The 24,063-nt window shown below is 36.4% G+C and overlaps 1 protein-coding gene across 1 annotated transcript in view; it reads left to right on the plus strand.

Annotated features, from left to right (window-relative positions):
* Positions 1-13,129, plus strand: part of LOC138714958 (myosin-10) — a 16,266-nt gene extending 3,137 nt beyond the window's left edge. Inside the window, exons 2-4 of the mRNA XM_069847271.1 lie at positions 4,863-4,975; positions 8,311-8,739; positions 9,317-13,129. Coding sequence (XP_069703372.1) covers positions 4,907-4,975; positions 8,311-8,739; positions 9,317-12,106 — 3,288 coding nt within the window. The 5' untranslated portion in view covers positions 4,863-4,906 and the 3' untranslated portion in view covers positions 12,107-13,129. The remainder of the gene's footprint in view (positions 1-4,862; positions 4,976-8,310; positions 8,740-9,316) is intronic.
* Positions 13,130-24,063: the final 10,934 nt, after the last annotated feature.

Consider the following 24,063-nt stretch of genomic DNA (forward strand, 5'->3'; position numbering starts at 1 on the left):
ATCAGATCAGCAATTGCAAGCGTTGCTCCAGACGCTCTTGCCTGAGTGTGGACTGATAGAATATCATTGTGTTCTGTCATGTTGTTAATGGTGCGCATATTGAACCTTACTAAACGAGTTAATGCGTTATTGATTAAATAAAAACACATTGAATCCATTACACATAATACATCAGTTTTTCACAGTAATCTCATGGAACATCACCATTGATTTTCGGATATTATATCCAAAACATTTTAATCCAGCCGACGCGGGATTGTTTTGTTCATTTTTTTTACAGAAATAAATAGTATTAAAACTGAAAACGAGAATTCTAGTTAGTATATATACGCAGTGAATATATACCATAAATAAATATTGGGCTATATGTGGCTCGGCTAACTAGAATTCTCGTTTTCAGTTTTTGTAATATTATTTATTTCTGTAAAAAAATAAACAAAACAATCCCGCGTCGGTTAAATTAAAATGTTTTGGAAATATAACTTTTTGTGTCGAGTTGGCATTGACACACTTTTGAAAGAAAAATAAAGTACATACCGTTGTTCTTTTAACTACTCAAAAACGCAAAATCAATGTACAAACTCCTTTTTCAAAAGTATTGTGAATATGGTTCTTAGGAAAATATTTGGGGCTAAAAGGGATGAAGTTACAGGAGAATGGAGAAAGTTACACAACACAGAACTGCACGCATTATATTCTTCACCTGACATAATTAGGAACATTAAATCCAGACGTTTGAGATGAGCAGGGCATGTAGCACGAATGGGTGAATCCAGAAATGCATATATAGTGTTAGTTGGGAGACCAGAGGGAAAAAGAGCTTTGGGGAGGCCGAGACGTAGATGGGAGGATAATATTAAAATGGATTTGAGGGAGGTGGGATATGATGAGACTGGATTAATCTTGCACAGGATAGGGACCGATGGCGGGCTTATGTGAGGGCGGCAATGAACTTAGGGTTTCTTAAAAGCCATTTGTAAGTAAGTATTATTATTTATAAGCTTACTCACTTTATCCTCAGTGATGAATAATTTTGTAAACCATAATTATAATTTATTAGAGTTAAATGCTTTCAAGTCTGAATTTGGAGGGATAATAATTCCGATATCAGTGCGCCGATAACGATTTAACAATGAACAAATATTAATTTAACTCTCTTCAGACATTTTTACATACGGATCTCTTTAAAGACAAAGTATTAATACATTTCGTTAAGATAAAATTTGATGATGCAAGTTAAGAAAAATTCAGTGGAATTAGAACTCTAAGACTTATTTTTTCTAGCAACAAAATTTCCAGATCGTATCCCACCGAGCACATTTTAACGCGTTCGCAAATGAACGTTTCATAAAAAAAGTCGTCTATTAAATTTTACGTGTATCCATTCCATCAAGAATAAATATTCTCTAACAGTTGGAATGGTTTTAATCAGGCTATATGTAACAGTTTTACCTAGTTATCTGTCTATAAAATTCAAATTTCGTTAACTTCAGGCGATTATAGCGAGTTATTTGCATGAGTATGAAAATAGATTTAAAACAAGTATGGTCCACACCTGTGGAGTAACGGTTAGCGCGTCTAGCCGCGAAACCAGGTGGCCCGGGTTCGATTCCTGGTCGGGGCAAGTTACCTGGTTGAGGTTTTTTCCGGGGTTTTCCCTCAACCCTATGCGAGTAAATGCTGGGTAACTTTCGGTGTTGGATCCCGGACTCATTTCACCGGCATTATCACCTTCATCTCATTCAGACGCTAAATAACCTAAGCTGTTGATAAAGGGTCGTAAAATAACCTACTAAAATAAAAAAAAAATAAAAACAAGTGTGTTGCGGGGCTAATTGCAATCAGTCGCAAAATTAACGTGGGACTTGAATAACGTAAGTGATGTATTTGCTATGTAAACAAACACTTGGAATTACAGACATTTCTTACGGGATCAATGATTTTTAAAGATTATTGAATTTAATATATTGTCTTAACGATGTTGATGGTTGGTTGTGTGGATTCAAAAATACACGCTGTATCACTAATCTTGTTAATGCACCCAAAATTTCAGAACAAGTTTGTATCGAGAGTTGTCATGCAGCCAGGTCCTCTTGTGTTCAACCTTGACTCTGAGCGCCAAACGGAAATGTTTTATTTTTAATGATTTCCTTGGTACATGACTAAGCCATACTGCTTATTTCAATTTTCTTTACTCTTAGTGTTGGCTGCTTTTGAATGTAACAATTCTGGTGCCAACACTGAATCACTGCCTATTCTCTTCTGAACAGTAAGCAAGTTACAGGAAATTTATTCAAGTTTGACAGAAATGCGTTAGCATTTTCCTTCACAGGTGATGTCATTCTCATAAATAGTGAATTGTGTAAACATTCATTGTAGCTATTTTCGTCATCGTCATCATAATCATGATCATTTTCACACATTTATTTTTACAAAATGTACATAGCCCTATTAGAATCACTAGATTTGAGATGAGGCGCCAGTCATTATGTACCGGTAAGTCAGTCTTACGGCTTTTCGTATGCACAAGGATATCTCATCTTATTAGCCAATTTCTGAGCTTTCCGCATATCAGATAATGAGAAATACACCAGTATCCATCTTAACAGGTAATTCTATTGATCTATCGCGTAGCGTGTGTGATCTGGAGCATCGCTCGGGGTGGGTTCGATTCTCACTTGGGCTGATTAACTAATCGAGTTTTTTCTGAGGTTTTTAAAACTGTAAGGCGAATGTCACGTAACCCATGGGGATTTTTCGGTCTCATCTCGTAAAATACCATCTCGCTATTACCAATTCCATCAACGCTAAATAACATAGTTGAAACAGCGTCGTTAAATTATCGACTGAAATAATTCTATTGACCTGGCTGAGGAATGAAACTTGAACTCAAGATGTCAAATACAATTTTAATCAATTAATTTATGTAACTTACTTACTTACAAATGGCTTTTAAGGAACCCGCAGGTTCATTGCCGCCCTCACATAAGCCCGCCATCGGTCCCTATCCTGTTCAAGATTAATCCAGTCTTTATCATCCGTGCCAGAGAATCAGTCCAATTCCGAGGCTTATTGTATGGATTCGTAACAAGTAGTTTTTTACAGTGATGGGTTGTTAGCCCTTCGCCCAACCCCCAAGCTGGAAGACCACCCCTTATCGGCTGTCCACGACTGCTTATTCGATATATTCACAGCTACCCTCCATATCAGGAGGCCGTCTCCTCTATCCGCAACCTGAGGACGCGCCATGCAGTGGTGATAGGGATCCACAATACATGGAATTTATGTAATTTATTAAATCATTCTTGATGGCTTAGTGGTTATAACAGTCATATCAGCTGATCTCTGTGGAGTAACTGTTAGCAAGTCTGACCTGGTTCAAATCCTGGTTGAGACAAGTTACCTGGTTCAGATTATCTCTGGGGTTTTCCCTCAACCAATGAGAGCAAATGCTAGGTAACTCTCGACGCTGGACTCTGGACTCATTTCGCTGTCATAATCATCTTCATTTCACTTAGACGTTAGATAACTATCGTAGTTGATAAAACGTCGGAAACCATTTAAAATATTCATAGTAGAGCTAAGATTCATACGTTCAAGTCCAGTTAATAGTGATAAACAAATGTATTATGACTTTGTATGAAAGAAAATTGAAGTTGAAGCTTCCATATTGTACACTTACGGAATGTGAAGAAGTCTGACTCTGAATTAAAGGGATTCAGGCACAATTTACTGCTTATTTCTGGGTTACGACAAAATTCAACTCTGATAGTGATAAATGGGACTACATTGTCAGAGGATGTGAATTGCGTTTTATAGCAATCTAAGTCCTATGCAGTAGTAGTCTCTTATCAGATCCTTTAAGTGCTGTGACCAACTCCATAACTCCATAACTCACAGGACGTTGTCATGCAGAGATATCTGCTGTCTCAGTCGAGACGTTATCCTCCATCAACCCGTTAAGAAAGAAATAGCCCATGATTTTTTTTCGATCAGAATTCGTTCATGTGCAAGAGGATTTATAGTCATCTTGTTCATGTTCTGTAAATGCATAGCAAAAAACCCTTCACATACTTTCCATCAGAAAACTCCACATTAAATATTATTTTTGCACACCAGAATTATAATAATTATTTACGTTACAAGACCGTTATGTCGCTCGTTTAGTTAAATTCCATGCTCGCATGTTAAGTTCTTATAACGGTCGTATATTGTACAACGTTTTATGGTATTTTGAATCGTATATCTTAAGGGAAAATAAATTAATAATTGTATTTTGCATGTTGTTGGAACAGAAATTACTGAGAATTTGTAGATAAAATAACAATTGAGAAACGTCTTGATCAGGCTAGCTGTTTGTAACGATCCGTAGGTTTTCACCTGACGACGAAGAGAGAGCTACTCTTCGAAACGTTGTTACAATTTTTGAAAATTAGCAATAGAAAAAGTCCAAACAACTCAACCATTGAGAAATTCATTTCAATTGGAAATTTCTTTACAAATTTTTTCTCATCTTTTAGTACGGTATATATTTGCTGTGTAATAATTTTTCTGTAATAATTTTCTCCTTGGCTGTAATGTCATAGCATTTATCGAAATCTATAATTATGGAAAATCCGTAATAATGAGCATCTTTGCCTAATATAAATACCACATAACAATATAGTGGTACTTTCTTGCGGTTTGCGAATTAGTGTTCACACAGAGAAATCTTAAAAGTTTCCAAAGTATATCAGAAATGAATTCCAGACATAGAGAAAAGTAGTTCTGAGTACGAACTTCTTCACCCAGACAGAGTTGATTTTATCTGTTTTATGTGAACGTTGAAGACAGTGTGATGAACATGTGATCTTATGTTGCAGTTTGCAGTGGTACATTTTGAATAGAGTAAAGTCCATTCAGAGCAATGGGGAACACAACCAGCCGGGAGCAGGAGGACGTCGATCCTTGGTGGCATCCCAACAGAACTCAAAATGTAAGCAATATTCCGTTGTGACTCTTGGCTCCTTCCTTACCATAAAATAACTATGTCACGTAAAATTATATACTTTACCATCGTATTTTATGCAATAACCACAGTAAAATAATCGTCGTCCTCGAAAATCTAGTGATACCACTTCTATGCCCAAGGTTGCGGGTTCGATCCCGGGCCAGGTCGATGGCATTTAAGTGTGCTTAAATGTGACAGGCTCATGTCAGAAGATTTACTGGCATGTAAAAGAACTCCTGCGGGACAAAATTCCGGCATATCCGGCGACGCTGATATAACCTCTGCAGTTGCGAGCGTCGTTAAATAAAACATAACATTTAGTGATACCATGCCCAGTGGCATAACAAGATATTGTCGTTAGGTGGAAGAAAAGGTGACAAAATCGTTTTAATATTTTGTGGAAAAATAATAAAATAAACACTTATATGTACGTAAGTAATGTCAAATGATGATTATCTTTGTCTTAATATTAATTAGCTCAAGAAAAGGCAAAACAATTAAATAAGAAATAACATAAATTCAGTATGCTAATATTAAATTCATAATACTAAATACAAATATTTACATACAGAAAACTTAATAAATTTTACAGAAGAAAGAGTTCGTACAAAGGGCTGAATTCGGGAAGAGTTCCTAAAACGCTCATTGCATTTCCGCGTTGAATAGCAATACTTAAGCGTTGACGCAAATAAGTAGTGCAACGGCGATCATCAGTAATGGAGATCAAAATTTGACCGATTTGAGATACCAAAACTTTAGCGTCTTGACTCCAAAGACCGAAGGTTTCCACAGCAAAGGGGGTAAAGATATAATTGTCTAAAAGATGAGCATATTTATTTACTTTTTTCTTCTCGGCTAATTCAGCAGCAGATGCTGCGCGTCTGGAGGTATTCGGTAAGTGAGATGGAGCTAGAGTGTCAACGCAAGTGGAGTCCCAAATTAAAGATTTTCCTCTAGACCATGGAATTAAGGTGAGACCATCGGGTCCTTTACCATTCCCGCGACCAATACCTGGTGGTTCCAAAAGAGACGGGATGCCACAAGAAGTCAGAGATCTTTTAATGATATCAATGAGTGATGTATGTCTGGGAATGCGACCCTCGCTCCTCGTACAGCTGAGTGCATGATGACCATAAATATCAGCAATTCCTCCTCAAATACATTGGTATGGCTGGCAGAGTTTACAACCAAGGCATAAAGCCATTGCGATTTTAAAGGATGTACTATCTATTAGAGTCAATATTAGTCAATAATACGCGAATAATAATAATAATAATAATAATAATAATAATAATAATAATAATATGTATTTTTCTGCAACAATACTGATCTTCCACCTCCAGGTATACAAGAAATGCCGAGAAACCTAGAATATAAGCTAACGTATGTTTTAATTCGCTATTTTCTTCATTAATTGGTAAAGTATTCTAAAAACAAGCAAAAACAAGAACCAATATGTTCTACTCGCACCGAACTACTGCGGTGGCTGAGTGGTCAGACTTCCAGCCAGTCACACAGGTTCTAATCCCGGTCATAGTGATACTTGTGACGGTCGCCGTGGGGCTTTTCTCGGGGTTCTCCCGTTTCCCCATATTAGGCATCTACATCATTCCGTCAACATTTCTCCATTTCGTCATCCTTCCACAGCATTCTACGAATGCCGGCTGACGACGCACGGAGGGGGCTGGCTTAGGGACTAATCAGATTGTCTGTTCGAAATGTGAGTACGGGCTATTCCATATGAAATCGATCAGTAAAAAAACCTCGCATTTTTTATACCCTAATTTTTTCCCTATTTATTCAAGGTGTTGAGGAGAGTGCATTTGCAAAAATATACTACCGAAAGTCAAAAGGCTTTCGTATTGTTGAGCGACAAATTTAGCGTATTTTAGAAAAACAAGCCTCTTTCAGCGCTCAGAACTCTGGAACCATTTACTGCAGAACATTGAACGAGAGCTCATTTTGAAGCTGACATTTGGTAGGTTATGATAAGAAGTAATCCTTATTTTTATTATATATAGAGAGAGATAATCTGATTTTACCTACTTTTGGGCTTTTTGCCCATTTGTAAAAATGTAAAAAAAGTTGAAAAAACACTTTGCATTATTAAGAGGGATTCGGCATTGTTTGCTTAGTGTCACGGCTTTAAGTTTCGAGGGTATTAAATAAATTATTTTCACACGCCTGGACTTGAACGGCTCAGTACCACACGCACTGGCCGAGAGATGAAGATAAGCGAGCATTGGGCGTCATTTTACTCCTGTGTTTATGAAAACCTGTGATAAAGCTAGCCCAGCTATGCGCTACTAGACGAAACATTACGTGTTTATGTCTCCTGGGCTTGCATACCTCGGCTAGCTTCCGCCTCACAGTCAGTTGGTTAGCTCGCGTGCGTACTATTTATTTTCTTTATTTGATATTTTCAATACTTTCTTATCAACGTTGCATTAGTAAAAAATATGTGTTTATTTGTACTTTCAATGCGGAATCTAACCATATATTTTAAAAATAATTTTTCGTGGGCAAAGGCGTCTTAATGAAGAAAAATCTAAATTTCTCCATTTCCATAAAAAGTAAGAAAAACTGTTTATATGTCAATATAAACTTTAACTTTTCAGCATCAAAATAAACCATGATTTTTATCATTGGGTGAAAGGGTTTCGGAGCCACAACAGTTTAAAGTTGCTAATTTTATGAAAATACGATAAATTTAAATATTTTTAATTTAAACACTATGAAGTTCTGATGCCTCAAACTTTGTACAAAACATTGTATTACAGTTGGCTACGGACAGAAAAAGTTTCATTGTATTTAATAATTGCAAGGTCAATTTTCTCTATATTTCGGTCGATTTGAGATGGAATAGCCCGTACAGACAAATGTGGGTTTAGGAATTCGCCTGAGTGATGGCAGATTAAAAACTGAAACACATCTAATCCGTCATGACGTCAACAAAGATTGATTAAATAAATAAATAAATAAATTATATATACATATATAAAACAGATAGGTCATCCCCATGTTAAAAATGGAAGAGAACAACCACCGGATCGCCACTGTCGATTGGTAACGACCGCTAGATGGAAGTACAGTTGCTTCATACAATTGAAATGAGACTTAAATCGTGACTTCTTCTGCAGTCGCTAGATGACAGCATAGTGAAATTGATGCAAGTTGTTGCCTTCAAAGCCCATAAGGCTGATCAATCTGTTAATATTTGATCTAGGATATAAGGAATAGAAAGATTTGTTACTGGCATCAATGCATAATTAGGGTTGTAGTGAACATGTAATGATAAAACTTGTAATGTTATGTCACAGACGTTGCAACAGACCGAGGATGAGACAATCGAGTCAGAGAAGAAAGTGATGCTGGAGCAAACCATCCAGCACCTGGCACAGGAGAACATGCGGCTCTCCGTGGCGAAGAACAAGCAAGACGAGGAAGTGGAGCGCATGCGCGGGGAGGCAGAGAAGGCGCAACAGGTGCTGGAAAAGCTACACGAACAGATCCAGGCAGGGCGCGAGGACCGTCACATGATCACATGCGAAATGGAGCGCATCCGTGCCGAGTTTGATGCCGAGCGAGAGAGCAAGGATGAGATCCTGGCGGAGGCGAGGAGGCTTCGGGAGGAGAGGGACGAGCTTAGGCGAGAGGTGCAGGCACTCAGGAAGAGGCTGACTGGCGAGGAGGACGAGAACCCGCGCCTGCACAATCCTGAAGTCAGGGCCGAAATGGTCCGCTTCCAGGTACAGCAATTTTAATGCTTAGAACAAACGTGAAGTTACCATTTGGAACCAAAAACAGAATTAAAAGAGTCACATGTGGATGTGACTGACTTGAGTTAAAAGTGAGAAATTGCTGTGATATTTGTATCGAGCGAACAATCATATTTTGAGCAAAGAGCAGAAAGAGTGTAAGTGAATGACAAAAATTCAATAAATATAAAATGCAAATTGAATAATATGAACACAATAAATACCAGTTTTTCAGACAAGAATCAAAATTTAACGATATTTAATTGATATAGGGATTAGGAACTGGAATTGAAAGACTGAATAGTATAATAGTGTTTGACTCGAAGATGGAAATATTTGTGATTAATAAAATGCACAGAAATTGTTTTAAATGTAATTCAATAAAATTAAATAAAATTGATCAAAATAAAACATGTAATTTCAATAAACTTAAAAGTATAAAGTGCTTAACACTGCAAAGACCTATGCGATCAGTGGACGGCTCCTTGAGCAAAATAAATAATTTGAATCGGAAGTGAAAAAAGCCACAAATGTTAGTTTTTTTACGTTTATGTACAATTACTTGCAGGCCGAAATGAGCACCAGGAGAGAGGCGCGACAGAGAGCGGTGCAAGCCGTGTCAGCTGAGATGGATCGGCTCAGAACGGAACTGACTACTGAACGAGATCTGCGGTCCCAACAGGAAGAAAAGAGCGCGGAAAAATTACAGGAAGTCTGTCAAGAGAATGAGAGACTACAAGAAGAACTGCAGATTCTGAGGTCCCAGTTGGAAGGAAAAAACGACGAGAGAATTCAAGAGTTGAGCCAAGAAAACCAAACTCTTCTATCCGAATTGGAGCTTTTGCGATCCGATAAAGAGGAAGCGATCGGTAAAATAGTTTCGGGTTTCAAACAGGAGAATGAGAGACTTCAGAGAGAGTTGCAAGACTTACGATCCCATCAGGAGAACAGCGATAGTCTTCAAGAACTGAGCTTGAAGAATAAGATACTTCAATCTGATCTGACGGAAAGGACTGATGGAATAGAGAAGCTTCAGAGTCAAGTCGCGGCGCTGAAGGAAGTGGTAGCCATCAGCAAACAGATGCTGCGTATCAGAGAGGGTCAGGTTGAACAGTTGAGACAGAAACTGAATCATATAGAAGCATCAATAACAAGCAGGCTCAATGAAGATCTCAAGAACGAGTACCAATCACAGATGGAGAATATCCGCAGATTGAAAGGTCTCTACGAGGAACGGATGAAGATTATGTTGTCCGAGAAAGAGAAGTTGATGCAGGACTCTGAGGAGAAGTCGCAACATCTGGAAGCCGAACTCAAGAAGTCAGCTGAATTTGAGCAACAACTCATCGAACTGAGATCGTCGTTATTGCAGAAAGAGGAGGAGATCTCAGACCTTCAGATTCAACTAGACGATTCCCATGATAAGAGCAAAGGCCTTGCGAACGAGTTGGCCCACATCAACAGTCTGTTCACTCAGATGCTGGTCGGCGGCACGGCAACAGATATGGACCTGGACAAACTAACCAGGCTTCTGCAGGAAAATCGGGAACTTATCACCGAGATCACAGTCAAGGAAGACAGCAGTGAAGCTGCTGCTGCTTTGCCCAGACTTCTGCTCGACCTTGTGACACAAGCGGGTGAGGAATCACCCGTGGAACAAGGCAGTGCCGGCGGCATGGCGGTTAATGACATTGCGATCAATCTTCCGAAGGTGTGGAAAGTGTTAATGGAACTGTTAAGTCATCATGTAGCGCCGGAACCCACCGCGGGAGATCAGAACAGCTGCTATAAGAGCGTGGATACGCCGTCAGGTCCTCGTCTTGTTATCAGCGTCAGCAAAACATTTCTGCGTCTCAAGGACTTGATCCTGGAAAAGAAGTCACTGCAGAAGGAGCTGACTAGATTGAAACAGCTCAATGGCCATCTGGAGAGTAAGTTGAGCGACCAAGAAGACAAACTTTCTCTGGTTTCCGGAGAACTTCGGAAGACATGGGATGTAGTGGACAGAATGCAGACTCAGCACCGCCAGCTCCACACACACGAGAAGATTCTACGGTACGAACTACACGAGAAAAGGAAGATGCTAACGGAACTCAAGCAGGAACTTGAATATTGCCGCGAAAAATGGGAGCGGGCGAGGCAAAAGAATTCTGACACGGAACTTCAGTGGCGGACACTAAGACGAGAGTTCGCCTCACGCAAGAAGCAGCCTCAAGACGATCTCAACAACTCGGGCGAGAGCGGTTATTCTGACGAGCGTGGAGACGAGGACTCGAGTGGCGAGGAGCAGGTTTCCCCTGCAGATCGATCTGATCCTGAAGACCACGAACCCGCTGCGAATGCTCCAGGAACTGGCGACTGTTCAACCATTTCTTTCATTACACTTCTCAAACAGCAGTTGGCCTTCTTCTCTAAGAATCTCGAGGAAACTGATGATATCTCGTGGCACAACCAACAAGCTCTTGATTCCATATTCTCGCTTCCTCCTATCCAGATTCCGAACTTCGTGGGCGGCAACATTACAAATCAGGATTGCTTACAGTCATTTTACTGTTGTAGACAAGGCAATGACTTCGAATTTAGATCCTCTACACCTGAGCTACCTCGTGATGCTTCAAGTTCGGCGTTTGAACCTGAACTCGGTGCAATGGCTCTGCCGAAAGAAGAGAACTCACAAAATACTTCAGGAAGCAGAAATGTGAGTGAAGAAAACACCTTACCTCAGAGCTCTGCTGAAAATGATGTGTCGCAGGAACAAAGAATTGAAAGTACTTCATGCAGTCAACAAAGTGATGATAGATTTCTTCCAGAAACACCAAAATGTATGAAGTCCGACCAAAATAATGTAAAGCCTAATAGAACACCGGAACAAATTGCAGAAGCACGTGCAGCGAGGTTGAAGAGGTTGGAAGAGCAGTGTCAACAGCTTTTCAACAAAGTCACTAGAACCACACACAGAAGCACTGCATTATGTAACAGGCTGGAGGAATTACATGAGCAATATAGGAGCAGCACATCTTCACCAGTAAGCAGAACTGACTCGTGTGGAGACAGTCCTGTTACAACACCTTCTCCACTTCCATTCCCACAACCAGAAACAGACAGGATACCCCCACCTCCACCATTTCCACACAATCTGCGTCCAATGCGGATCCCCACTTGCTTGGAAGAAACGTCCCGGATGGAAAGGCTTCCCAGTTGTTCACAGAGCAATGTTTCAGCTGAACAACAGAATACAACACAAAACACAATCGAAACTACGACGCAACGAATTTCTGACACTTCACAAAGACAAGACGAAATTTCACAAGACTCCACTAAATCCAGTGACACTACAGACTCTAAAACACAGTCGTAATTGCTGTACTGTCAATTAAAACTATTCATTAAGCTATATTTATCAACCAGAAGCAATGCCATGGCTTTGAAATCTTTCTACAGTCCCTGCCTGATCCAAAGAGGTTTTCCACTTATTATTTATTTCTTGGGGCATCTGAACTTGGGAACACAATGATATTGGTGTTCTGAAGCAGTGGATTGTATTACTTCGTACACTGGTGACATAGATGAGTTGACTGTAAAAAGTGGTTACATTACAAGTTGATATAAAATATAATATCAACGCCAATATTTTCTTTATCTATTACACATTTTTTCTAGTCATAACTGAGCCACGGGTTCGCCTACTGACAAAGCTGTGGTATTTATGGCGACAAAGGCTGTATGAAAGGTTTCCTCGCATATTTCAGTTGCCAATAATATTGTCATTCTCAGTTGCTCCATCTCTGTATAAATTCTATTAGATAAATAAGGAATTTACTTCATTTCCCCACAAATTGAATCTTAAATTTAGTAGGATCTAAAACCATTATCTCAAGGGTTACGTAAAAGGTGAACATTTTAAAATATGAAGCGAAATTAAAATCAACTCTAGTCAATAAACATATAAACATCAGTAATACTTTTTCACCTGCTCTGACAACAAAATATGAAGCGAAATTAAAATCAACTCTAGTCAATAAACATATAAACATCAGTAATACTTTTTCACCTGCTCTGACAACAAAAAAACTTACAATATTGCAACTGCTCAGTAAATGTGTAACATAATGACGGTGTACACCAATGTACAAATCTGTAAATACATGTCAGTATTTGTAAAAAAAAAAATGACATTTTTTATAACGACTGATAGTGAAGTCTTGTAGATGTGTCTGTGATCTTGTACTTTCTTATGCTCATTGAAGCACAATAAGTGTAAATATTATTTGTTTTAGAAATGAAGTTTTATGAAGGATATTACTTCATGGCTGTAATAATATTATTATATCGACTCCTAATAAAGGTAAAAAAAATATATATATGTATATTGCAGTGGTCAGTAAGGCTCATTTCCTTTCAAGTTCTCCTTTCTCACTGTACAAAGTATAGGTCTAAAGATTAAGGATTGTAATAAAGTAAAAAAATATTATATTACGTGATTTTCTAGAGAGTACACATTATTAACATTTCTGAGAGCTCCGATAAACTGGTTCTTGGCATGCTCTTTCTTCATTTGTATATAACACTTTCTTTTAAGGGGGGAGGTACACCATTTGCCTGCACAAATTTAGTGAAATTCATTTTTTTATATCTCAGCTACTATAAAAGCTAAATGAACAAAATTTTAATGCTTAATATGCATACATTACACTTAAAAACACTATTCAGAATATTAAAATAGCCAATAATTACCTGAAAAAATAATATCAAAGTCGCATATTTTTTTACAACCGTAAAGCATTTACATAATAAAATATACAATTAATTAAATATCTGCATGACTTTTATTGGAATGTTTTAAAGACCTACATCAAGAATATAGTCTAGGATCTTTTACATATTTCTTCAAGAAATAATTTTTTTCTTTAATCGCTATCTTCAATGTTAAATTGTCTAAAAATTTTTATTACGGAAAAAATATTTCATGCCATGTTCAACCAATGCGGTTTTTTAGAACTACGATTCACATACTACAGTAAAAGTTTCTAAAGGTTTCTAAAGCGAATGCTATTAAATGTGCAGTAAGTGAACTCAAAAGAGCTTTTTTCAATTAAAAATAATATTAAAAACAAAAGAAAAATAAGAACTTAAAAAAAATTGAAATATCATGAAGTTTATTTGAATTTGCAGAGGATAATTCACGTAAGCTTTTACTTAAAATTTTAGTGAACTCTTTAACAATATAATTTCTAAAGCTTCATGCATTTGAATTATTGGAGTAGACCGCATAGGCCTATCAGTTGTAGCAAGTTCTATTTTGTACGATTGGAAGTTGATTAAAGTGAATGTTTGCAGAATATGCTCAAGCAGGAGCAACATAGGTGATGGAAAATCTAACACAAACTTCATACAGATTTATTTTGTTTTCAGTGGGATATGACATGAACGGAGAAGCATAGAAATAGGGTAACGGTTGGTAATATTGTGATACTTCTTTTTGAGAAATTATTACAATTTTACTGCGCGCGAGAAAGACCGGTTTTGTGCATAAACTTATCCACGAACATTCCCTTAATATATTGACCGTAAAAACCAAACTTCCTCTCGCTCAGTAAAATTGTAATAAATTCTCAAAAAGAACTACCACAATTTACCCTAATTGAAAACAACGTCGATAATGCAGACTGTCGAAGATGTTTGCAGTTTCTTTTCTTTCTTTTTTTAACTTGTCAGCAAAATTACTGTCTGTTCAACAATATGAACAATAAGTAATAATGATGAAAGAATCTTAACAGCGTTACAAAATATAGCCGATGTTGGCGGTAACGATTCCATAATAGTTTTCTGTCCAAATGCAATCCTAGATATTTCACAATTGAAGCATGTGATCGTAAAAGCGGGGGATCCCGAGCTTTCGTACAATGCTCACTTCGGAATCTAGCACTAGTTACTTCTTCATTTCGTTGTTGGATGGCAGTATGATGGTCAATTATTTATAATCGATAGCAAAATAATCGGTGGCAATCAACGAGTTAGAAAGTATTCTCTTCCTAACTCGTTGGTGGCAATCGACGTGTGCTGCTAACTTGCGTCAGATTGTATAACTACTGTACTGCCTTCACATTCATCATAACATAGATGATGACCACAATCATAAAAATAATCATAATCATAATCCGAATAGCTTTTCACGTCAGTTTCTCTCTCCCAAAGGACAAAGATGTGTACAGGATTTCTAGATTGGTCAAAGCAGTGAATTAAGCTACTTTGCCCTTGTTTGGTTTAAGTACTCGTTTTGTAATTTGGCTACGTGTGACTTTGTTGTCTACTCAGGCTTTAATAATTCAGTTTAACTGGAAAGACATTTTATTTTTAAGAACAAAGACTAAAGTGTAAAATTACACCTTGCACTATTTACCACCGCTGATTATGCGGTGATAAATAATGTAAGGTGTAATTTTACATTTTCAACAGACTGTACACCATTATCGCTTTATCTGCGACATTAAAGACAGTTTTCCTGGGATTGAACACTGTCACTTTGGTGATAAATCGCCATTTGTTTAAGCTGCAGTGGATTTCTCATCTATGAATTATGTTTATGAAAGGGAAAAAGAGACGTTGAATCAAAATTAACATTGACTGGAATCAGACACAAGACTTGTCACTTTTGTATCATTCTTTCCCACGGTCGTCTGTCTAAAAAATACAGGAGCACGAATTGACCAATCACGAAGAACCACAATATTTTGTGTAACTGTATTCGTCGTAACTTGAATGCTTCATAGGTTTACGGTCATTTATTGTAGCACAGCCATAGTTGACTATGATTGTAGTGTTACTATGGTTTCAAGTTCTCAATCTTGTTATTAGTGTGAAGAACAACGAAGAGATGTGTGAAGTAAACACGTGAAAAAAAGTGTATAATTTTCTGAACATGTGACAAACTAGAATGCTGAAGTACAAACGCTTTGTTCCAAGAAATTCGAAGGAGAGTGGAGAAACTAGTAAGAGATTATTAAAATATTTAAGTTCATATAATACAGTTTCCAGGGCTTAGTTTTTTTTTTTTTGCGTATTGTCGAATTTATGTAACTTATCTCGTACCATTGGTGGATCTTCCATGACATGCGGTTCAACATGACTTACAAAGTCAATCCAACGGCTTCTCACTAAAGGGGCCTGAGTTTGAATCCAAGTAGGTTCTGTGAGATCGAAAGTGAAAAAGACATACAAGGAATAGGTTTTTAATAATATTTAGATTATTCCGGCTCTCACTAATGTATCATTTTGGCCCTAAAATAATCTCATATTAAATTATGAGCCGTAATGTTGTAGTAATGCCGTTATATCTAAGATGATGCATTATATTTTCTGTTTATTAATTTGTTCTTGCTTTAAATCTGAAAATTGCAAAGAAATCCACTATTAATCCTAATCATAGAATAATTTTTATATAAAATGTTTTACATGAACAATTTCATTTTTGATGGCATAACAAAGAGCATATTTAGTCACGTATTCTAATCCTCTAATTGGGCTTTCTGATAAAATTTGTGTAGGTATATGTGTATGATTATAGTAGTTTATGCAAGTTGCATTTGATCATATAAACATTTGTTTTATTACATTAAAAAATTTCAACGTAATTTTATTTTTGCATTTGTGTTACTGAATTACAAGTCAGTCTGACTAATAGTAAAGGTCATCTTAGTACAGGTAAAATAATTCTGTGAAACACAAGAATTAAGTACTGTTATTTAAATATAATATCCAACTACATTGTCCAAGTATTATTTAATTAATTTTTGAAATACATAGATTTCTTTTTTGACTTTACATAAGGTTAATAAAGGAATTGGTTGAGTCACTGGGTCAGAAGAAACTGCCTATTGAAGGCTGCACTGAAAGGAATGGTGAACGGGAGAATAGTTCAAGAAAAAGAAGATATCAGATAATAGACGACATTAAAATATTTAGATCGTATGCGGAGACTAAGAGGAACGCAGAAAATAGGAAATATTGGAGAATGCTGGGCTTGCAGTGAAAGATCTACCCTTGGGCAGAATATTAGGAATGAACAGCTTTTTTTTTACGTAAGATTAAATGAGGACGACGGAATTGTGAATGAGGGCGTAGGCCTACCGTTAGCGAACGGCTACAGCGTAGGCTTTCCACTTTGGTAATCGGGTTCAATTCCCGGTTGTTCCAACTGAATTTTGTGGTGAATAAAGACAATGTTTAGTGGCAGATTTTCGAGGGACACTCCCCTTAAATGTAAAATAAAGGTGAGGAAAAAACCTTCAGAAAACATCAAAATAAATTTACTATCTAATTCCTTATGAATTTAAACTACGAATTAAATTATTGCTTTTGAATGACTTACCTCAAACAGTAATAAAGCAACTTCAAACGGGAAAAGAATAATTCCACTAAAATTCTTGAAAAAAAAATGATAACCTTTACAGTGCTAGTATGTTAGCTAAATATAATTTCTAATAAACACATTTATTTTTACTACAGTAGAAATTACCGTAATTGTAGACATATTTCTGAATTTCCCACATTTTTTACTAATAGCACAAATAAGGAATCGTAACTAAACTTCACAATAGCGCGTTTTCCAGAAATCCAATGAGGCGCCCAGCTCGACTTTTAACCGTTATTCACTTCTTCCGTAGTTTTTACATTTTTGTCGGGCGCTTCATATCCTTTTATAATTAAGTTATAGTAATTAACTGCATTTGAATTGATTTAAAATATTAATTTTCTTAATATCATTCCATTATTGCAATACAAAATTTAAAGTAATGAGCAGAATAGTCATGTCTTGTCTCCTTTTCCCTCCTTTTCTCTGTCCCTCTATTGCACATACGCACAAACATGTACAGTGTTTTGGGCAGTTGAGTTAATCTTAACAAATTTGTGTTGTGGACTGTTAATTTTACGAATATAAGTGTTCAAGAATACAGCACTGCTTATTTGTAGATTAATTTTATAAACTTTCTCTTACGTTTGAGTGTGCCGTGAATACAAACACGAAGTTAAAAAATTCTGAAGTGTTCAATATATTTGTGAATAAGAATGGCGAAGTGTAAAAAAAACTTCTTTGAAGTAATGATAATTTTTGCTGAATAGTACGTTTGTAAGGCGAAACGAAGAATATTATTATACTTATAATAGTACTGGACTTCTAAACCTCCGAGGATATGGTGTACTGTTGTTCAAATTGGCAGTCTATTGGTGTATACCGAGTACAGTAGTACATATTTTATACTTTTTCTGCTGTCAGTGTCTGTCGAATTTAAAAAAAACTGCATATTCGCGCAGCTTGAAAAAATGAGTATTTTGTTTTACACTTTAGTGCGTGTTTTAACATAAGACGATTGAGAAGGACGTGTTAACTCGCGATTTTGAGAGAGAAAAATTTAATAAAGTGCTGCTTTTTATTAATGGAAGTTTGAAGAACGAGGATTGTAAAAATAATGTAATTTTATTGATAAACTTACCTGAAAATGTTTAAATATTGCATGAAACCTGGTGATGCAGGTAACCTAAAAAAATAAAAAGGTAGAACACTTCAAAATGAATACGAAATGCACATTTCACTTCACTTAGCTGCCATATTCACATACTACAAGTACCTACATATTAAAACTAGTTATTGGTTATTTAATATTTTATTTATAAATGTTAATAATGCTTAGCGTATTTTGATGATTATCCTTTGTAATGGATTAAATACAGTAGTAGGCTGGTATCATTTTGGTAACCCTTTAAGGACAACTATCCTAATATTGGATTTTGTCTAAAGGCATACAAAAAACCTAAACTAACCTAACCTAACCTGTCACAGACTCGTATATACAAGGCATATTGAAAGCCGCGAGAATTTGGGTGACACATCCTTCACAATAACCTAACATAATTTAGAAAAAATTTAAACGATTAAGACGAAAAATTTGCCCGTGTTAGTTCATTAGTATACAAAATTTGGTATTAGGTACCTAAATATCATAGTAATTCATGAGCTAAATATTTAATTTTAATTTACTAGAGTAAATTTTATAATCGCAATACCGAAAAATGGTGCAATTGTTATATTTTCACATAATTAAAAGAAAATTAACTTCGATAACCCATCTACTTTTGCTAATTTATTTTAAATTTTCGTTATAGTGCTTATCAATTTTTTGTTCCTTTTTCTTACTTCCTTTTGTTTTCTGAAAGGCATAATCCGCTATGAACTCCTGTAACACATCTTCAAATTTGTCCTAAATAAAAATATTAGTGGCTATTGAAGTATTAAGGACTGTTTTTAAGGTATGATTTATTATACACTTTAATTTTCTGTTTACAATTAAGTGTAAGCTTATTTTTAAAGATCTGTAGAATAACACCTCACACTCTCGGGGTTGCATGCAATGTTAGGAACCAATGGGTTAGTGGCTGATTTTACCTCAAGTTAACAAAACTATTCCGATTTTTGAACACACCATTTCATATTGAGAAGACCATTGTGAAGAAAATACGAAGTTATTAAATAGTGAATTTATATGTGACTTTGACCTACTGCTCTGTAAATACTTAGTGTTCAATTAATGAAATTTAGTGAACTTGGAACTGTGATCCATGGATAACTTCTACACTGCTTACATCTTCAAACTTGAAACTGTGGTCCGTGGAAAACTTCCACACTATTTGCATCTTCAAATGTCGCGCAGATAAATGGAGAAAATCACCGGAAAAGGCCAGTAGAAAGAACTGTTAATTTAATCTATTTTATTGCTTAATGACGTCGACTTTGGAGTCAGTAAAATATTGTAATACAATAATTACTTGTTTAATGTCTTTCCTGAGCTGCAGATGTTATTAAAGCTTGTTATGATATATTTAGACTAGAATAATGGTAGAATAAGAAATCAGATGAGAATCTGGTACCTGGCTCAAATCTGCTTTAGCCACTACAAATTTCATAGGATTTTCAGAAATGGTATATCAGTTTCTTGCTGAAAAGATGTCAGCTTACTGAGATATAAATTGTTTTGTTTTAATTTCATAGACTATTTGGACCTTACTTTTGGTTACTTTTAATGAGATTATGAAATTTACAAGCAAAATTATCTCTATTACAGACCATGAGGACCCACAGGGTAGCTTGAGGTTAAGGCTTCCATTTTCAGGCAATCGGCATTAGTAACAGTAGGGATATCAGTTTTTTATCTTGTCGTCTTTACTCCAAAGAAAAACTTTTCCGAACTCATTTCTGTTAGAGACTGAATCGGTGCCAGTTCCATAGTACAGTCGGAAGGATTAGGTCAATTGGAAAAATCCTGATCCCACCCGGAATAGAACCCGCGATTTTCAGCTTCATAGCGCTTCAGTACCGCAGGCCCCTTGTTGATCTTACTTCTTATTCTGCCTTTTAATTTTTAAACAATAATCGAAAAAGTTGGCGCTATTCTTATTGCTGCAAGTGTGCATGTTGTTTCTTTATAGTCTGCAGGAAAATAACATTACAGGATAGTAAAATATTAGTTGATATATTTTTGCCAATTATAGTAGAATGCTACGTTCAAGAGGTTTGTTGTGTTTCTAGAATGTTTTTTATTCACAGCGATACAGGTACAACTTTCAAGATTAATGCCAGTTTGAGAGTTTTCTTTATGACATTAATCGACCGAATGTCGCAAAGATTAGTTATTAGTCGTAGAGTGAATGATATAGATTTTTTTTTTGTTACAAAAATCAATTATTCTCCACAGGAATTGAACCAAAGCATTTTCAATTTCTTATTTAGTATATGCGCATTCTGCTTATATTTATGTACCGGTACCTATGTAATTGCAATTTTTGAGAAAGAAGAAAGAAAAGTTAAGATTGAAGGTAAACTTCTGGTTTGTTTGTAATAAAATATAAATAACTCGAATATTATTTGTATCGATAAAGAACGACAACAGAATACAAATATTAACTTGAATATTATTTGTAACGCTAAAGAACGATAACAGAAAACAAAATATAATTTGAATATTATTTATATCACTAAAGAACGGTTATTGAAATTACTTAATTATTTTTGTATTAGCATGATTTGGGGATTATTTAATTTATCTCTTTTTCTCTCGGGTACCGCTCAAATAAGCCGTTTATTATCCAGATCTATTAGTACGTCCAGCATAGAGATCATAATGCTAATGAGGACAAGGGTGCACACCTCTGTGTTATCGTAACCATTGCATTACAAAGAAGCGATTAATATCATTCTTATTTTGCTTTATCTCTTGCGGTACAATCACAGTCTAGTATATACAGTCATGAAGCTTGAGTTGTGAGGGTACTAGAAACAATAGATTGTGCAGGTACTATTTCGCATTGTCTGTGATGAGGCGATAGTAGCGATCCTAGTGGTTAGCAACTATCTATGGATGCATATTTACTACGTATTGAGCTTCGTGACTGTATATGATAGACTGTGGTACAACTAAAGATATCTACTTACGCTGAATAGAACTCAGACGTATTGTATAAGTTGTATGTACTTTATGCATATTTATTTATTTATTTATTTTTATAAATACAGAGTGTTTCGCACTACATAGGACCCACTTTATCAGTGGTTAGGAGACAGAAAAACAATTAAAAAGTTCATATAGGCCCTATACGTGCAGGCCGGCCATACCATGCGTAGTAAATAGTCGAGAGATAACTCATATATATAGTTCTGTTGGCTTTAACTCCGAAACAAGAACAAATTTTTAGGAATGGTTGTAACAAGACGACCGGGGTTGAGTCAATGATTTTGAACATTAGGATTATAAAAGTAGACCCATTTTCCATTGTATCATGTAATGGTATGCTTGATGAATTTATATGATAACAGAATTTTTGTAGAAATTTTAAAGAACCGAGCTCCTCTATCTACGTTTATTCGTTGATATATTTTCCTTCAAACAATCTCAAGTCTTCCGTACAGAAGACCGTTCGGAGCTTGAGAGGTTTTTAATTTAGAATCTCCACTGTTGAGGTACTGGAGCTATCCGCTGTAATATACTTCCATTCATCACTTTCTTTCAAATGCAGAGCCTACCCTATATTCCTGTTTCCAGTAATCTCGAAGAAGCAGGCGTATATCATACTTTTCGTAGACATTTTCATCACTTAAAATAACCACTGACAAAGAAACATGACTGCTAGTAACCTGTAGTAGTAATCAATGTCTCCTTCAATCTCAGCGATAATAATAATAATAATAATAATAATAATAATAATAATAATAATAGAAATACGTGGTGCTGCAGCCCTTTAAGGGCTCAAACCGACCAACCAGCTGCTGGCCTCACGTCCACATTCCGAAGCAGGGGTGGATGATTATCCATCCAGAATGGAGGTATCATATGGTTAGCACGATGATCCCCCCCAGCCTTCATAGCTAGCTTTTCAATCTGACCTATAGCTGAACAACACTAATACATCTGATGTCTGATTAATGAAATATGATACTAGTCAGCGATGCATGCAATGGAGGGGGAAAGGAACTGGCAACCCTACCCCATTATCTCCTACCTCAGTTGCCTCATGAGTGATGCTTTATTGGTGTCATTTATGAGGTTCCAACTAATTTTCGGACTGTTGACTAAATATAACTGATAGTACTACTGTTTTAAATATCCTTTAAATATTATGCCCCCAGCCCAAAATCGCAATAATTAATTAGGCTTACCGTATTTTTTAATTCTATAAGATCTTAAAATCACGGTGCGTATTATACAAGGAAGTGATGATGTGCTTTCTGTTTTCTTTCAAGGACTTTGTTCCCTCTCTCCTTCCTTCCGCGCTCAAAGCAAAGGCGATACAGTAGAAACGGATGAAATTCTGGAAATGATTTTTTTTTTTTTCAGTGGCGGGTAATTTACTTCTGTTATTCATCCAAATGTCCCCATCTGTGGGTGATGCGCCTAAGCTGTAATTCTTTTAGCCTCTAGGCGTTGCTCTCGGTGCACCAGAGACAGGAACTTTAATTATGGGAAGCGAACTACATAGCACCGCATGGTACTGGAGTAGTGGTAGAATGTCAGTAGGGAAAACGGGTAAATCTCGCGAAAACCTACCACCAAGCACCGTCTTTATCTCACCGGGAATCGAACTTGGATTATCAGCTTGGAAATTCGACGCTATAAATGTTTATTATAATATAATATATCATTACTGATATTAAAGTAATCATTATTTATTTATAATTGCATAAAGAAAAAAGTTAAGGAAAGCTACTTTAATTTTTGGGTTGCGTCTTGTACAAGGGAGTGTCTTAACTTCCAACAAATACGGTACGAGTTTCGCCAACATTACCTAATAAAGCTAAGGCAGATATTGGCGCGTTCTTACAATATTACAATGCAAAATTTTTGTTTTGTTTATGTGCTCTCATAACCTACCAAATTTCCTGACTCAATGTTAACGACCGCAGAACAAGTTCCAGTTTCTATAGCAACCACTGGAGAGAGTTGACAAGTGACTTCTATACAGAGCGCACACATCATCTTATAGTGAAACCAGTTTATTGAATGAGCCATAAAATTAAATGTCATGTATAGCACGTTATTGAAACTTATAAAAGTAATAGAACCCAATAGCCTATGACAGATGAAGAAGTGACAGTGAAGCCTTCCATTCTAATTCCACTCCTGAAACATTACGCTCTCATCTTAATTGCGAATAACTTGCACTGTATAAAATATTCGTTAAATAAATAACTTTCGTGAAATTTCTGATCATGAATCTAGCAGATTCGTGTTAATTCCCGACAGACATTAGAAAGTACAGGTTTAGCAAAGGTATTGACTGAAAATTTATCTCCCTTCCAGAGATTCTGAATGTGTGTTGGTTACCCTTTTTTGTCCTGACTTGTCTTAAAAAAAATATGTTTCATTTAATGACGCTCGCAACAGCCGAGGTTATATCAGCGTCGCTGCATGCAGAAATTTTGTCCCGCAGAATTTTTTTTACATGCCAGTAAATCTGCTGACATTAGCCTGTCGCATTTAAGAACACCTAAATGCCATCGATCTGGGCCGGGATCGAACCCGCAATCTCGGGCTTCTGTGCCAGCGCTATACCGACTGCGCCACCATGGCGACTTGAGTTGTCTTAAGAGATGTGCCTTGCTGGCTACAAGAGCCCGCTACTAGTAATGACATTTTATAAAATAAGTGATCCCCTACAAGTGTAAATATTAGGTGTGACAAATCATTCCAAATATTGTCCTATTGCTTCAGCAGATATGTAACGATCGTTTTCTAGGTATAAAACCTTGTCTGACAGAAGAGAACATTT

The sequence above is a fragment of the Periplaneta americana genome, chromosome 15 (assembly GCF_040183065.1).
Source record: "Periplaneta americana isolate PAMFEO1 chromosome 15, P.americana_PAMFEO1_priV1, whole genome shotgun sequence".
NCBI lineage: Eukaryota > Metazoa > Arthropoda > Insecta > Blattodea > Blattidae > Periplaneta > Periplaneta americana.